Source organism: Rhamphochromis sp. 'chilingali' (assembly GCF_963969265.1).
Source record: "Rhamphochromis sp. 'chilingali' genome assembly, chromosome: 2".
In the NCBI taxonomy this organism is placed as follows: Eukaryota; Metazoa; Chordata; class Actinopteri; order Cichliformes; family Cichlidae; genus Rhamphochromis; species Rhamphochromis sp. 'chilingali'.
The window spans coordinates 24,546,788-24,564,892 of NC_137930.1; the positions used below are offsets into that span (position 1 = coordinate 24,546,788).

At 41.6% G+C, this 18,105-nt stretch overlaps 1 protein-coding gene across 2 annotated transcripts; it reads left to right on the forward strand.

The window, feature by feature from the left end:
• Window positions 1-2,319: 2,319 nt before the first annotated feature.
• sgsm1b (small G protein signaling modulator 1b) lies at window positions 2,320-16,673 on the forward strand (the record flags this gene model as incomplete). 2 transcript variants are annotated; one of them, XM_080873927.1, is made up of 25 exons in its annotated part: window positions 2,320-2,473; window positions 2,573-2,616; window positions 4,876-4,951; window positions 5,685-5,847; window positions 6,009-6,161; window positions 6,490-6,557; window positions 6,642-6,784; window positions 6,879-7,010; window positions 7,195-7,319; window positions 7,411-7,478; window positions 8,895-9,058; window positions 9,166-9,295; window positions 9,771-9,897; window positions 9,956-10,044; window positions 10,165-10,310; window positions 10,440-10,568; window positions 10,657-10,830; window positions 10,961-11,029; window positions 12,054-13,277; window positions 13,371-13,495; window positions 13,591-13,673; window positions 13,782-13,891; window positions 14,935-15,031; window positions 15,129-15,296; window positions 15,561-16,673. In XM_080873927.1, the coding sequence occupies 25 exons, from the start codon at window positions 2,467-2,469 to the stop codon at window positions 15,647-15,649; spliced, it is 3,903 nt and encodes a 1,300-aa protein (XP_080730053.1). In that variant the 3' UTR covers window positions 15,650-16,673. The 2 variants fall into 2 exon arrangements, with proteins under 2 accessions (XP_080730053.1, XP_080730054.1); XM_080873928.1 differs by lacking the exon at window positions 2,320-2,473 and having other exon boundaries at window positions 2,554-2,616; window positions 9,980-10,044.
• Window positions 16,674-18,105: the final 1,432 nt, after the last annotated feature.

Here is an 18,105-nt window from a genome sequence, read left to right on the forward strand (position 1 = left end):
CTCTGCCGGCAGCCAGCTGTGCCAGAGTGAGCCGAGCCGCAGGCCCAGAGGCCGGAGGCCCAAGGGCCCCCCGCGCCCCGGAAGAGGCCTGACCGAGCAACAGGGACCAGGCCCCGCCAATTAGCCACCGGGAGTGAGCTGGTACATACCTGAGTGCCCAGCCCCGGACACCAAGAACCACCAATGCACCGACCCCTGAGGGCATCAGTCACCGGCAGGGAGTGTGGTGAGGGGAGATAGGCCTCCACACTTTGGAGGGCCTGGGAGTTCCCAGAGAGGTGGAGTCTAAGACCCGACCTGACATATAGACACAGACAAACAGGCACACGCAGACACAAACATGCATTCCCACCCTCATGCACACATATACAAACACTCAGCACTCACCCAACGTAAGGATTGACATAAATGGACATGTATACATAATCACACTCCCCAAACATACTCTATACCCCGGGTCCAGGTACCCTCGCCCCCAGAGGGGGAAACGGCACTCAGACCCAAGAGATGTTACCCTTCCCCCGGGGTGGAGGCAAGCACACCGTCCCAGGCTCCGCAGCAGCAGGGAGGCCAATCGGACAGCCAACATCTCCTCCTAGCCCCCCCGCCCCGATGGCTAGTAGAGAACGGGGGTGTGTGAAGACCCCATACCTCCCTCCTCCCGCTCATGTGTAGTGTTGCTGCGTGTTGCTCTAAAGTGCATTTAAAACAAGGGAGAGCATGGTGCTGCTGCCAGAGAGCAGCAGGTGTTAGCACGGCCCCTCCCGAGAACCCTCAATGTCTACATGGATTTAAAATTGAGAGGTGGGCACCGGCGCCAGAGGTAGGTTTGAATACACAGACCGTGCCCACCCTCAAGGCCCTATATATATGTGTGTGTTATGAGAGTGTAAGTAATGTGGATGTCTAAGTTGTGAGATAAAATTGAGGCACAGGTGGCCAGAAGGGGACGGGGGGGGGGGGGGGGGGGGGGGGGGGGGGGGGAGGACACGACGGGGGGGGGGGGGGATGTCTCCCCTGCACCCTGGTGACACACCTGCACCCCAAGGCCCTACCTGTGTGGGTGGGTGTGGTGGAGCGGGAAGAAGGAGGTAGCTGGGGATGGGGGTGCCTACTGGGGTCAGCTCCCCCACTGACCCCAGTAGGCACCCCTGTCCTCTGGTACCCACCAAGGCAAGGGAGCCCAGGCCCATCCAGACCAGGGCCTACGGCAGCATGCTTGGTTTGTGTTTAGTGAGATCATGGTGTTGGTGGTGTGAACAATCACATGACTTAAGCCCCTTTGAGATAGGATGAGCTAGACTACAGAGTGAAAAAAAAAAGAAGTCAGCTGGAACTCAACATATGTGAGAACTCCCAAAACTGCTGGGAAAACTCCACCTGACAGGCCAGTGGACGAATGCCAACAGTGTGCACAGCTGTTATCAAAGCAAAAGGTACAAGCACCAAGATCCAAAAGTGGCCATCCACAAGCAGCATACTTGGCCTTTTCATCTATCTATCTATCTATCTATCTATCTATCTATCTATCTATCTATCTATCTATCTATCTATCTATCTATCTATCTATCTATCTATCTATCTATCTATCTATCTATCTATCTATCTATCTATCTATCTATCTATCTATCTATCTATCTATACATACATACCTACATACATACATACATACATACATACATACATAACTCTGGTGCTCAACCCAAAAATGCATTTACCTTTACAGTTATGGCACCATTTAAGCGGACAAAGTCAGGCTTTCCATCCAAGAAATAAAAAAAACAAACAAACACAAATTTCCTTAATTTCCGTACTTTTTGTGCCATATATGTATTCTGTATTTACATTTCTGTATGTCTATATTATTCTCTAGAAAATGTTAACAACTCTGGGAGGTGTGATTTGTACTGCAAACCTAGGCAGTACAAATCACAAATCAAACGTCATCAAGAAATGATATGTAAGAACAAATAACGTTTAGCAAGTAAATATAATTAACACTGGAAACACGGTATTGCATATCATGGGATGGCACATTCTTATTGATCATTTCCTTGATCATTATGTACAATGCAAGGGGAAAGAAAAGATTGAAAAGATACATTTCCCCACAACCCATTCATTACCTGAATGAATAATAATCGGCCAATGAACATTCTAGGAAAAGTTTCTTATTGTATTTTTTTACAGATACATTTTTGACTGTGAGTGCACCTTGCATTTTTTTCCCTCGGGGGGGGGGGGGGGGGGGGAGAGGAGACTGTCGTTGTGTACATTAAACGCACAGGGTACTGTGACTTTAAAGGGGTGGTGGTTCACGGTGAGGTAGCAGATAGGTTTGATGTAGTCGTTAAGAACACCTCGTACATCCCGGACTGACTCTCCCTGTAAAGCAGCCTTGCCTAAATCACCGTCAAGACCGTCCAGAAAGCTGTGCGTGTCAGCCGCTGCACCCTGTCAGGAGCGATGGGAGGTACCGACGCCGCTATTTCCCTCTTTCGTGAGCGCATCACCATCAATTTCCAAAACAGCATCTGATCAGCATAACTCATTATGTTTTCTCCCGTGGCAGAGGCCGAGACGCGCCAGAAACTGCTGCGCAATGTGAAGAAGGAGGTTGGTGCATTTTATTTCATTTGCGCGCATCACATTTTATGTTTACGGGCGCTATATGCTCAGTGTGTGTGTGTGTGTGTGTGTGTGTGTGTGTGTGTGTGTGTGTGTGTGTGTGTGTGTGTGTGTGTGTGTGTGGTTATCGTTCATCAGGGCTGACTCCACCGTAGGCCTGTTTATGATAAAACTGACGGTTTATTTTACATAATGTGATTAGACGCAATTAGGCTGCCGGTGGGGCTGTGCAGGATACCGGTCTGCTGGTGGACTGGCGTAAGATGGTGATGACGACGGTGGTGATGGTAATGATGACGATAATACTGATGATGTTGATGGTTTTATATTGTGGAAGAAACCCACCACAATCAGGAAGCCACGCACAGATTGTTTAAGCCTGTTTTCTGGCATATTCTTTTCAACCCACCGCCCTGTTAGTCAGAATTTAAAGGTGTGACCCAACCATCTGCTTAATTTGGCGTTTTTAATAGGTGCTTTTGCAGTAGCTTCTCTTGCTGCCATAATATAGGTTATGACAGCATAAATATGTTTAAATGTATTTGCAAATCAGTCAGAGAAAGCGGCACAATGCACCACCCTTATAAACTGGACAGTGACTCCACGATTCCTCATGCAGGCAAAGAAATATGAAGCTTTTACTCAAGCAGGGTACTTCTAGACCCACTCTGTGTGTGTTCTCCCCCTCACCTGTGACTCATTGCCTCTCAAAAACCTAAGGCACTGATACAGGATCCTGCAGTAAGGAGTGGCTTAGCTGTGATATATAAATCTAAGAAAAACAAAAGCAAAACTGCATTTTAATGTTTCACTTTGCTTTATATAGATGGGTAATTAATACAAAGCGTGCCTTTCATGTTGTTTACTCATGTGAAGGAGAAGGACAGGACAGTCGTGAGGTCTGGTTGCAGCAGCAATAAATAACCCCTGAATTGTGAACATTCAGCAGAATTCCAGCACAATCATATTTAAGCATGGAAGTGATTTTCATCTAATTTCATGGGAGAATGTGTCTAGGGCACTGAGCATCAGTTTAAATTTAGTGCATTTTATTGCTTAATGATACGTTTCTTAGCAGCAGACGTGACTACTTTGTGGATCACGACCAAACAATAAACATTCAGAGAAAATGCCGCGCTCAAAAAGTGTAGTCATGATCATGCTCATCTCAGTTTCTTTCTTCTTTTTTTTTAACCTGATCATAATTGCAGCTATGACAACAAGCTTGTTCAAAAATATGACATTTATTAAAGTGAAATGGAGAGCAACATTGATTTTTTTTTTTCAAGGACAGTATATAAGTGTTATTTGAACTGAAAACACAGTTTTACAGTAATGTCTGTGGCTTTGTCGAGCTTGACCGAATAACCCCAGATGATGTCACTGAAGCTTTTCTCTCATTTTGCTTGTAGATCACTGTTTATGACACAAACATAGCTTTAAGGTGTGGGTGTTTACTTTATACAGTGCTATTACTAGGTTGATTATTGGAAACATATAATACAGGGAAGTTGGAAATTGACTCATACAATGGGGTAAAAATGTAAATTTTTTTATCTGCTGCTTTGATTGTAGCTATATTGTAAAAGTGTGCTTATTGCAAACTTTGCAGTTTGGTATAGTGTGTTAATAAATTGTTAGTGAATTTATTTACATATTTACGTATTATTTAGATATATTTAGATTATTTAGACCGATTGGCGACCTGTCCAGGGTGTACAGGGTGCACAGAGCCTCTCAACCTACAACACATGAGACAGGCTACTTGCAACCCTTAATTGGATAAGCTAAAAAAAAAAGTAGATGGATGGATGAATGTGTTTAGGAATGCAAGTAGAAAACCTCAAGAAACAATTCCTTTTGGAATCACTAGAAAATGTAAACAAAAACTTGAAGGTTTGCTTTTACTGCTTACAATAAATCAGACAAATTGAGGAGATCAGAAATTGCATGTGCTTTACATGCAAAATCATTTGAAGTGTGAAGTGCACGTTGGATGTAGTACAGCACTTGCAATGGCTTTGTAAACTGCAGAAGATGAGGCTATAGTTTTGGTAGTTTTGGCAGCGTACATCAGCAGGATGCTATAACCTGCTTGTAGGAAATGTCTTATGTTGCCATACTGCTGCTTCATCATTACTTTTTCTAACATCACTCGCTTCTGTGCTTCTTGTTTTGTCTTTATCACCTTATGTAACTGTGTCAGACTGATTAAGACGTATCTGACGGTGAACTTCTCTCCTTTAGGTGAAACAAATTATGGAGGAGGCAGTAACGAGGAAATTTGTGCATGCAGACAGCAGCCATATTATATCCTTCTGTGGTAAATGTTTTTCTACTGCCTGCTTTTATTAGATATTTTATTACAATCCATTACTCAGTTAATATTGCAGATGACATGAACAATGTCTTTTCTTTTAGCTATAATCTTTACCTCCAACTAAAAAAGGTATTATAGGTTTTCTGTATTGTATCTAATCTAATAAAAGACATTCAGTTTTAAATAGTACAGTACCGTCCGCCACATCCATACTGACATTTACAGTACAGAATGACGGCTGACTTCACTTTGTGTCAAGCCATATCACCTCCTACGAGTTCATTCTCACAGTGCCCAAAGGTCCTGTGCAGTCTGTTCCTAATGATTTCTTTTCATTAGTCGCATCTATTTATAATCAATAAAGTAAAAGGATGAACCTTCAAAGGTGTTGATACTAACAAGGAGTGAGGCGTATATGATTCTCAACACTTATATCCTAGCAACTGTAGGCAGTGTTGACTTCAGCCTATTTCTCCTTGAGCTACCTGTGCTTGCTTTCGCCTGTTTCTGTAAAAGAAACATGAGACTGAGGCCTTTAACAAAAGGGAGTTGTACTGTGCTTTTTAGAGAAAAATAAAGCTTTAGGCCAAATACAAACATGTCCGCTTCAAATCCATAAAAGATGGATTAGATTAAGTTGAAATAAACAATGTATATATTGATATACCTATATGTTTTATATAAATACAAATCAAATATTTGCTAAGTCTCTGCATGTTTATGTGTGTTTGTACAGCTGTAGTGGAGGCGTGTGTGCTTCATGGATTGAAACGTAGGATTGCAGGCCTGCTGTGCAGTAATAAGGTTGCGGCACTCTTTATGAAGGTGGCAAAAAGCTTTTCCCCTGCTGCGGAGCTCTGTCACAAGGTCCAGGAGCTGGAACAGCTCATTGAAAACAGGTGAAACTTTTATCTGTGGGAGACCACAGACTCTTTCTTATAGTTATTTTCATATATATCGATATATAAACTCTTTTGTGCTATTTTTCATTCCTGTTTCATCCTGTTACATTTTAAGAGACTATGCAGACATCGTCTGTAAATTTCTTCTTTTGCTTTAGCAAGCAGAACAATTCCTCACTGAGTACTGACCGCAGTCGGCAGTCCAAGTTGGCTAACCTTCCTCCTCAAGCGCTGAAACACCTGTGGATTCGAACTGCCCTGATGGAAAAGCTCCTAGATAAGATTGTCCTGTACTTAGTAGAAAACAGCAGGTAGGATTATCTATATATTTTTTAATCCTTTTGAGGCTTTGGAATGTCTTTTCTTTTCAATGCCACAATTTTTTTTTTTTTTTTTTTTTTTGCCATAGGCAGCTGATTTCTATGTGTTGTAACTACCAAAGTTTTTAGGCTTCTTTCTCTCATGTGTTCTAATTTGTACCCTCTCTATGGTAATATTAATACATTATCTGTTTGCACAGAAGTCATCAAGAGCTGTGGTATGCAATGAGTAACATGGGGCTGAATTAAAAAACAGTCTTGGTGTTAACGCTATTGTCTTTCCACATGTATACTTGTGTGTTATTATTGTGTGCTTCAGTTCATTCTATGACAAAGAAGCCATGCTGATGGATCCTGTGGATGGACCGATTCTTGCATCCCTATTGGGTACTTTTTTTAAAAACTGTGCTGTCAGTTTATATAGCTACTTATTCGGATGTTTACTTTAAGCCCATTAACCTTGTTTTACAGTTGGCCCCTGTGCTTTGGAGTACACCAAGGTTAAGACTGCAGACCATTTCTGGACTGATCCATCTGCAGATGAGCTTGTACAGAGGCATCGTATTCACAGCGGTCACTGTCGGCAGGATTCCCCCTCCAGAAGACCGGCCTTGGTTAGACAGTCAATAAATTGAATGCTTCCTTGTAAAAACAACCAGCAATAGGCTGTATGCAATTGTGTTTTCTTCTTCTCTTAATCCCTAACAGATCCAAAAGAGACAGTCCAGTGGTAGCATGGATGATCGCCCTCTTATGTGGGTGAGGGAATATGTTGAATCACTTCACCAAAACTCCAGAGCCACACTTCTGTTTGGGAAGAACAATGTCCTGGTCCAGCCGGTATGGATTTTCCTGTCCTTTTCAAAACAACCATACAAAACTAGTTTTATTTATTCATTTTAAGAGAGAGAAAATATTAAGAAAAGCTTGCTTACTCTGTGGGAAACGTGATGCCTCCTGTTAATTTGTTTATATGTAACTGATCTGAATACTACAGCACTAACATTTTGTTTTGTGTGTACAGAGAGATGACATGGAGGCCATTCCAGGCTACCTTTCTCTACATCAAACTGCAGACCTCATGACCCTGAAGTGGACACCAAATCAACTGATGAATGGCAATGTTGGGGAGCTGGACTCTGAAAAAAGGTCAGAAAAAAAAGAGCCCAATCTACTGAGACTTAAATATTGTGTTTACAATGTTTATTCACTGACCAATATCCATTTGTGTTTCTCTCAGTGTTTACTGGGATTATGCTATGACAATTCGTTTGGAGGAGATTGTGTATCTCCACTGTCATCAGCAAGGTAACTCACCTATTAAAGTACTGGATGCAATGCAAAGTTGTGCCATTTAAAAATTAAATTTAGCCTGTTTCCCCTTCAAAGTTGTCACCTTATGCAGCATTGCAGTGCAGCCCCTTGTTTTAGATTATTCCCTGGAAGCCATATTTGTTCTTTTCCAGTGTGTCAAAATATAATTTGAATTTAATTTAGGGGGAAAGCACAAAGTTGCAGGGAATTCAGGGAGAAACCCAGTTAGAAGGGCATGTAGTAGGTGACATTTGTGTTGCAAAAAAACTTTGCGCAAGATGCGCTATGGTATGCTGGCAGGCTGAATGTTGTCCTTCAGATTGTACGATAAAACTGCAATGACAGTATGATCCTCAGGGAGGAGATTGTTATGGTTCACAACCCTGTGAATGTCTAAAAAAATACCAAGCATGCTCGCGGTCACACTTCTGACCTAATGTACCGCTGATGGGGTTTAAACACTGTGGGCTCTTCAAGCAAAAGCTGCTGGTTTGTATTTGGAGACTCATATCTCCTCTTCAGTGATCAGTAATACATAAATGGCTGATGAGTTTGTCACAGAAGGGGATTTTGTTTTCGTTTTGCTCACATTTGAGGCCCAGAGTAAATTAGGAGATGCATAAATGCACACAATCAGAACAAGACCATATCGTGTCATATCACCTCAATAGAGCAGTAGAGCTCTACTTATAGTTGAATAGGAGGCAGAGCCTTCAGCTTTCAGGATGCTCTTCTTTGGAACCAACTCCCAGTTTGGATTCAGGAGACAGACACCCTCTCTAATTTTTAGATTAGGTTTAAACCTGATGCTTTTTGATAAAGCATGTAGTGAAGGCTGGATCAGGTGACTCTAAATCCTCCCTTAGTTGCACTCCAATGAGTCTGGGCTGCTGAGAATTCCCATGATGCACTCATTTTATTTGACTCAGTGTGTGTTTATACAATATTCTGAGTTTAATCATTAGTTATTATTCACCTCTGGCTCTCTTTCACGGTGTTTTTTGTCCTGTCTTTCTCCCATCACCCCCACAGCAGATGGCTTTCCTCTCCCTGAGTCTGGTTCTGCCTGAGCTTTCTTCCTGTTGAAAGGGAGTTGTTCCTTCCCACTGTTGCTCAAAAGGGGTTGGCTGATTGTTAGGGCTTTCTCTGTCATATTGTATGGTCTCTACCGTACAATAATGTGCCTTGAGGTGACTGCTGTAGTGATTTGTTGCTATATAAATAAAATAGAATACAATTCAAAGACTTGGAGCGCTCTAAAAAAACCCCAGCTGTGCTAGCACTGGTCCAGAGGCGCATCGAGTGAAAATCGGCAAAAATTAAAATCAGATATGGTTTTTAATTTCCCAAATAAAGTCACATGAGTTTCACGAGTTATTTATTTTTTCTCCCACGTGTGGGTACCTCCAGTGAACAGTGGAGGCACAATCGTTTTGGTGAGCCAGGATGGGATCCAGAGGCCTCCTCTACACTTTCCTAAAGGAGGCCATTTGCTCCAGTTTCTCACATGCTTAGAGACTGGCCTGCTACCTCATGGGCAGCTAGACCCGCCACTCTGGAATCAGAGAGGGAAGGTAAACGGGACACCTCTGCTCAAATAATTTTTCAACATTTCATGCAACAATATTTACTTTACCAATATTTATGATATATTTTCTTCACATACTATTTCCATTTGTAGGGAAAGGTTTTCCCCAAACTGCGAAAGAGAAGTCCACATGATTCATGTGATTCTGTATCAGATAAGGAAGACGATGAAGCAACCGATTATGTGTTTCGGATCCTCTTTCCTGGCAATCAGATGGAGTTCAGTTAGTGCCTTTAATCTTTCTATTCTGCCTCCCTGAGATAATGCAATACAGAATCATCAAAGATTATATCTATAACTGTTCTAATTACTTTATATGTCTTTTGACTTCAAACAGTTCACTTTAGATGAATCTGATGTTTCATCCAGGCATATATTCAGTGTTTGTCTTTGTAATTAAGTCCTTTCTAATGTGAAACTGTTACAGCCATAATATTTTTCCTCCTTGTTTAGTGTCCATGTCTCCATTTCACATTAAAGTCCCATTGACAATAAGGAGTCTTTGCAATTTGTATGCCACATCTGCATCTCCATCCTCTCTCTTGTTTGTTTGTTTTTTTTCACCATGTATTATCAGTTCTTATCATTTTCAGAAATTCATTTTAATATCCAAATCAGTTAGGGCTGCTCCTGGTTTTGCTTGCTTAATTGATTGTGATAATAGGAACAGTAGTAGTAAGGGACACTTTGCTGTGCAGTGGCCCCAGAGCTGATGGATCAGGGTGTTAATATGTGGCAACCAGCCCCCAGGAAGTCCTCCTGCTCCTCCTGCTCACAGAATGGCTCATCTGATGGCTCTCTGCCTAATGGCTGTAACCAAGAAAGGTAAGTATTTCCTATGGTCAGGCTGCAATCACCGTTCTGATTATTCCACCTGACAAAGTCTGAAATATTCTCACTTTACCAGGGCTCCCTTAAAGCTCCTTTGCGACACCATGAAATACCAGATAATCTCCCGTGCGTTCTATGGCTGTGAGTATAATCACATCTTCTTTGTGTTTGCAATTTAGGAATCACTCTGGTTGGGTTGTTCAGCAGATCAATAATTCATTACAGTGGTTGAAAATGAGAAGCCTTATCTCTCCTCTCTAGGGCTTGCATACTGTCGTCATCTGTCCACGGTCCGCACCCACCTCTCCGCATTGGTCAACACCACGATTGTTGACCCCAGCGTACCCTGTGATGCTCGAGGAGGCCTCTCTGTGGAGGTCTGGGGCAACTTCCTCAAAGACAGCTCTGTAAGATTTATACATGAACACCAAGCCATCACACAACGCCTAGTTGTCATTCGTTCCTGTGTGAAATGCCTCCTTTCATTAGTGAGCAATTTCAGTCTGACACAAAAGTAAAAATACTTCTCCTTTCAGGCCTATGAGGAAAAGGAGATACACAGACTGGTGTATTTTGGTGGGGTGGCCCCTTCACTCCGTAAAGAAGTCTGGCCCTTCCTGTTAGGACATTATAAGTTCAGCATGAGTGAGAAATGCCGGCGGGAGGTATTACTCATGTGCTTTCAAAGTATAAAGATATATTCTCATGCCTATCTATTCTTTGCCAGTTATTTACACATGCTTATTGCTTCAGATTGATGAGGAAATGCGGTGCATGTACGAGCAGACTATGAAGGAGTGGCAGGGTTGCGAGGCCATTGTCCGTCAGAGGGAGAGAGAGAAACATGCCGAGGCACTCGCCCGATGCTCATCCGGAGCCAGCGTGGAAAGGGGACCCGTGCAGCGGGACTCCACCATCAGTACAGATGCAAGTTTGAACAAACAAAAAAATCCACATTATGTAACACCTACCACCTACTATTTCAAGAGTTGTGAGAAAATAACTTGGCTAACAGTTCTGCTGTTTTTGTCTCATGTGATACTCTGTCTCACTCCAGTCTTCTCTAAGTAGCAACTCAGATCAACAAAATACTCACTCACAGAGCGACTCCAGCAGCAACGCACAGGTAGTCCCTCTCTCATCATCATCTCCATAGCAATGATTTCTGATACGACACCATACCGGGTTTCATTTTTTTCCCAAGCATTAGCCCACTTACTACAACTTATATATGGTTTGCTGTTGTATTCTTGCTTTCCAAAGCATACCTTGTGAATCGCTGAAAGTAACGGCAGCGAAGCTGTTTTTGAGCAGGATTGCGATTTGGTTTAAGGTATTTTGTGGATAAATTGAAGTAAAAGGAATTAAGTTTTACAAAAGATAATAAGCTAATGGCTCTACATTAAAGGCATGGATGTCTGTATCAAGTTTCATGGCAGTCCATCAGACGGTTGCTAAAACAATGTCACAGTAACAAGAAAAAACTGGGGGGATAAGTCATTAGGTTTCATCATGTAGGCGATAGTGTTAGTAAGATATTTCAGTCAGGGATAAAATAGTTAACCATCTGGCAGACTGACTTAGTGCCACTGTGCTATGTAGAAAAAAGCTTGCTATTTTATCATCAGTGTTTTTATCATGAGTGTCCTTCATTTTATTTAAAGGAGGCAGGAATTCAAGTTTATAATGCAACAAAAAAAAAGTTTATTGTGATTGCTGCACGTATGTAAGGATGCTCAAAGGATTAGAAATCACTACATGTCGTTGTGGTGTAATAAAACATTGTTAGCAATAATGTCAAGTGTTTGTAATTTGCATACTACTTTATAAAAAGCCTTTATTGATAATTTAGAAATCACTTACCACTCGTTTAAAGGATAAAGACTAGTCAAAGGGATTTCCTACAGCCTGAGAGCCCATAATTTGTTACCATTAGTGGTTTATAATGGATCTATAATGCATTAGAGATTTATTGACCATTAATGAAGCTTTCAGTTCATGCTTTTTAAAGTGTGCCTTATCATAGAGTGGGATTTTTATTTACAGTTTATAAACTAACACATGGGAAACCACTGTTGTGCTTTTAAAAACACTCAATCTCAGTAGTACTCGCTTACAATTTATCACATGTTCACTACTTTGGCTTCCAGGTATTTGAATCGGTCGACACAGTGGATCAGGCTGAGAGTGAGTCCAGAGCTGACGAAGAAGCACAGCACAGAGGTGCAGGCAAGGCCATCGGAAATGGAACCACAGACAAGCCACAACTTCCCTCCACCGACCCTGCCTCCAACGATCTGTCAAACCAACGTCCAGATTCAGACAGCTGTCATCCTGTAACTGAGTCTGCTGTTTCTCAGCAAACAGCAGAAAACTTAGAAGTCTGCAGTGAGGAACCTACAGCTGAGTCACAGCCTGTAAAGATTCAGCTCACAACATGTGAATCAGGAGGGGAGGATGTAAAGGACCCTGCAGCCGAGAGTGAGGCTGATGCACAAAAGAGGGAGACGATTTTAGAAAGCATAGTGGTTCAGGAGACAAAGAAATGTGAAGCTGAGCAAAAAGCTGAAGTAGAGGAAAAAGATCAAACGAAGCACGGGCTGTCAGGAGCTTCAAAAGCCACTGACACAGATATTAATTTGAAAGAGAATACTAATGTTCTAAAGCTGGAAACAGAGATTCATAATGAATATTTCCAAGCACCTCCGCTTGGGCAGACTTTAAGTCTTCAGCCACACAAGAGCAAAAGTCTGGAAGTTGAGTCATCTTGTCCGCCTGCAGCAGAAAAAGATGCAAATCCGCTAAATGAAAAAAAGCCAGAGATTTCTAAGAAAAACGAAATCCCATTAAAAGTGATCAAGGCCTCAAACACAGACGCAGAAACAAAGGATGTCGAAGCAGCTGTCTGCGACTTTGTTGAAACCAAAAAAGCTACAGAGATTTCATTCGAGAAACCTGGTTCAAATTCTCCAGTCAGACAAGTGCTGAATGCTCTTCAATCAGCATCGCTTTCGTTGTCGTCTCAGTCCCGGCAGTCTCCAGACACAGCCGATTCGGATGACTCTCCTTCTGCGCTGGAAATGGAGGACATTCCTGCAGGGATAACATACGTGACCTCAGAGGACATCAAAACCAGGCCTTTGGCAGGGCTTGCTGCGCCCCCTGTCTCCCTGGCACAAAGAGAGAAAATGGCATCTGAGGATCTTGCCCTAGATCACCATCTGGACACAGCTTGTAATACCAGTCCTGAGGGCACAGATCTGGGCCTTTCAGAAGAGGAGCCCGAGATAGACAATGTGCTCACTGAACCAGAATCTGCAGAGGTGGGAGGAGTCACCAAATATGATGAGTCCTCAGAGGAGCAAACCTATTCTGTAAGTGTTACACACGGCAAACAGAACTTCAAAGGAAGTCTTTTAATCGTTATCATACAGTAACTGACTTCAGCATTGTTATTATTCATGCAGCAAGAAACAATGGATATGTACTTGATCAATTTGCATCGTATTGACAAAGATGTCAGACGTTGTGATAGAACGTATTGGTACTTCACCACTGAGAATCTGGAGAAGCTGCGTAACATAATGTGCAGGTAAATGAATAATCTATATCCAATAATCTATATATGAGGTTTATTTTAATGCACAAGGTTGAAACGCAAAAATAAACATCTATTTCTATTTGCAGTTACGTCTGGCAGCATCTGGATGTCGGTTATGTGCAGGGCATGTGTGATCTGCTCGCTCCTCTGTTAGTTATCCTGGATGATGGTTGGTAAAACCGTTTAAGTACAATGTGTTTTTTACAGATGTGGGTTTTGCAGAGCTTCACATAATTTACTAGAGGAACAACTCGTAAATGTGTTTGGGGCTTTCCAGAGATCATGGCGTTCAGCTGCTTCACTGAACTGATGAAGAGAATGAACCAGAATTTTCCTCACGGGGGTGCCATGGACTCTCACTTTGCCAATATGCGCTCACTTATCCAGGTAAGTGGACATTTTTCCACACATACAATCATATAAACATTTTATAAACAGTGTAATTTTGCTGAATGGTTAAGCCTACTAAGATTGTTACAGCTTGCTGCTGATACTTAAATGTAGGCACACAAGAAGAGGTTTTCCTCACTGTCAGAGAGTAGAATAATTCTGTATACATCCTACATACGTACTTTAAGGTTATAACATCTACATCGGTCCACCTACGTCTACAAGCAAGCCAACAGATTTTATACAGTACACAATCACTGTTGATTTTTCAAATCAATTGGCTAAATCTGATCACAGAGTGTGGCCGTGTAGTGCTACTTCTATCAGCAGTCACATTATCAGTAAACACTAGTAAAGACTTTTTAGTGTAACCAGCGGTTTGCACCTTGATTTAAAGCCTCTGTATTTACATTCAGTGTATTTTGATTGCAAAGTGTTTTTGTCTCATGCTTTCAGTCATATGTTTTTGTTTAACTTCAAATACTTTGCTGTAAGATGAATAGGTTAAATTATAAGTTGTATCATTGTCCATATACTCATTGACACTGTGTGTTTTAATTTAATTATGTTATAGTTTTGGAACCTTGGATCACAGCATTTGCAGATATGAAAAAGACTTGTTTGATTTCTAACCTATTGTACCTGTTATGAGCTATGGTGAAAATACCAATATGCTTAAAACACATTTTCCATATTAATGAATTTACCAAATATGTTTATTTCATACAGTATAGTAAAATAGAAATTAATACACATGATATATGGGTTGTAATAGTGTCTTATTATGAAGTAAAAATGTTTGTGTTCCCTTGTCTGTAGTGAATATAAGTTGTATTTATTTCTACCACTTAGTTAGACTACCCACAATATAAGTGATTTCTCTGTTCCCCTTTATTACCCAGTTATTTCTTTGTTCCTTATTGCTGTATTTTCTTCCAGCAGCAGGGATCCAGTAGTGTAGTATGGGCTGAATTATAACAAAAATGCATGCATACAGGCGTAGGATAATGATAACATTATATTGTTCTTACATATCACAGATCCTGGACTCTGAGCTGTTTGAACTGATGCAACAGAATGGAGACTATACCCACTTCTACTTCTGTTATCGCTGGTTTCTTCTTGACTTCAAGAGAGGTGATGCGAAACGCAGGCCTCATATTGTTTGCTTGAATCGACCGTGACTTTCTCGTGACAGCGAATATAATCTGATTTGTCGGTCTTTTCTGAACAGAAATGGTCTACGATGATGTGTTCTCTGTGTGGGAAACCATCTGGGCAGCCAAGCACACCTCCTCTGAGCACTTTGTGCTCTTCATTGCTCTGGCACTTGTGGAGATGTATCGAGACATCATCCTGGAAAATAACATGGACTTTACAGACATCATCAAGTTCTTTAATGGTAAGAAAAGCGAGTGAAACAATGCTAAAGGAAAAACAATCAAGTTTACCAGTATTCACTTGTAATCAATGTTACATTAAAATAACTAAGCAGCTGGTTAAAGCGAAGTGCAGAGATTTCTATAAAAATCTGTTTTTTATTTTGTGACTTTTATTGTGAAATATCAGTATTTACTGAATATTAAAGGAACGCTAAATCTTTAAATATTATCAGTGTTCATAATTGTATCTGTAATTTTTTTCTAAATATACTTTTTCTTCTCAGAAATGGCCGAGAGACACAACGTCCCCCAGGTCTTGATGATGGCCCGAGACTTGGTCCACAAAGTGCAGACGCTCATAGAAAACAAGTGATGCAGGATGCTGCTGGTTAACACCCACAATTCTTTTGTGCTAACCTGTCTCAGAGATAACAACCGAACCACGTTATTGTCGTATATTCCACAGAAAAGGAAATGATGTAAATGAAAAGCGCCGACAAGATAACCGATCATTAAAGCTGCTTGTTATTCAAAGGTAGTTGTAAAACAACTTCTCACCACTTGCTCCTCTCTGTTTTTGGGAGATGCAGTTATTGCCAGTAAAGTTATTTTTAAAAGTGTTTTTGGTCACTTAGTGAATGTACCCTTGTTGAAACTGCTTCAGGATGTTGTTTATTTTGCCTTAAAATTTGCTATTTTTTCAGGGATACAGCAACCAAATTCTTCACTGCATTGATATTCTCCCTAATGTGTTCGGTTAAGTTATGCATCTTGTATACACTTAAATATATTTTCAGTATTGTCATTTACTTAGCTGAAATTGTAGCTGCCATGGTTAAACATTTTGTGATACACTTGAATAGTTTTTTTTCAGTGATGTACCTGGTGTCACGGGATAATTTGCAAACGTTGCAGGGTTCTACCGGCTGGCTTATCTGATGTTAAATAGGTGTTTGCCTCTGATGCACACAAGATTGCAGGATATGCAGACCTGGATTCTGTGTAGCACCTCGTAATTGCACATAGTTTCCATATACTGTATCACAATTTCCTCTTTCAGCTGGTCACGCTCTCATAGTCTCCTCTCCTGTCTCCCACCTCCTCTATGCATTAGTTAAGATGATTTAACTGTTGTCTCTTATCCCAGTTAGTATTCCTCCTGCATGCTGTCATTGAAAACCTCCTTCTTCTTCCCTTAAACTACACAGTGCTGCTCAGGCTGAACACGTCAGCTATCGTTTTCATAAAATCAAAGGATAAAGACTGGTTAAAGGGATTTCCCACAGTCAGAGGTTTCTTCCTGTTAAAAGGGAGTTTTTCCCTCTCACTGTCTTTCTTTAATTTACAATGTAAAGTACGTTGAGGCAACTGGTGTTGTGGTTTGGCGCTACAGTGGGGCAAAAAAGTATTTAGTCAGCCACCGATTGTGCAAGTTCCCCCACCTAAAATGATGACAGAGGTCAGTAATTTGCACCAGAGGTACACTTCAACTGTGAGAGACAGAATGTGAAAAAAAAATCCATGAATCCACATGGTAGGATTTGTAAAGAATTTATTCGTAAATCAGGGTGGAAAATAAGTATTTGGTCAATAACAAAAATACAACTCAATACTTTGTAACATAACCTTTGTTGGCAATAACAGAGGTCAAACGGTTACTATAGGTCTTTACCAGGTTTGCACACACAGTAGCTGGTATTTTGGCCCATTCCTCCATGCAGATCTTCTCGAGAGCAGTGATGTTTTGGGGCTGTCGCCGAGCAACATGGACTTTCAACTCCCGCCACAGATTTCTATGGGGTTGAGGTCTGGAGACTGGCTAGGCCACTCCAGGACTTTCAAATGCTTCTTACGGAGCCACTCCTTTGTTGCCTGGGCGGTGTGTTTTGGATCATTGTCATGTTGGAAGACCCAGCCTCGTTTCATCTTCAAAGTTCTCACTGATGGAAGGAGGTTTTGGCTCAAAATCTCACGATACATGGCCCCATTCATTCTGTCCTTAACACGGATCAGTCGTCCTGTCCCCTTGGCAGAAAAACAGCCCCATAGCATGATGTTTCCACCCCCATGCTTCACAGTAGGTATGGTGTTCTTGGGATGCAACTCAGTATTCTTCTTCCTCCAAACACGACGAGTTGAGTTTATACCAAAAAGTTCTACTTTGGTTTCATCTGACTACATGACATTCTCCCAATCCTCTGCTGTATCATCCATGTGCTCTCTGGCAAACTTCAGACGGGCCTGGACATGCACTGGCTTCAGCAGTGGAACACGTCTGGCACTGCGGGATTTGATTCCCTGCCGTTGTAGTGTGTTACTGATGGTGACCTTTGTTACTTTGGTCCCAGCTCTCTGCAGGTCATTCACCAGGTCCCCCCGTGTGGTTCTGGGATCTTTGCTCACCGTTCTCATGATCATTTTGACCCCACGGGATGAGATCTTGCGTGGAGCCCCAGATCGAGGGAGATTATCAGTGGTCTTGTATGTCTTCCATTTTCTGATGATTGCTCCCACAGTTGATTTTTTCACACCAAGCTGCTTGCCTATTGTAGATTTACTCTTCCCAGTCTGGTGCAGGTCTACAATACTTTTCCTGGTGTCCTTCGAAAGCTCTTTGGTCTTGGCCATGGCGGAGTTTGGAGTCTGACTGTTTGAGGCTGTGGACAGGTGTCTTTTATACAGATGATGAGTTCAAACAGGTGCCATTCATACAGGTAACGAGTGGGGGACAGAAAAGCTTCTTACAGAAGACGTTACAGGTCTGTGAGAGCCAGAGATTTTCCTTGTTTGAGGTGACCAAATACTTATTTTCCACCCTGATTTACGAAT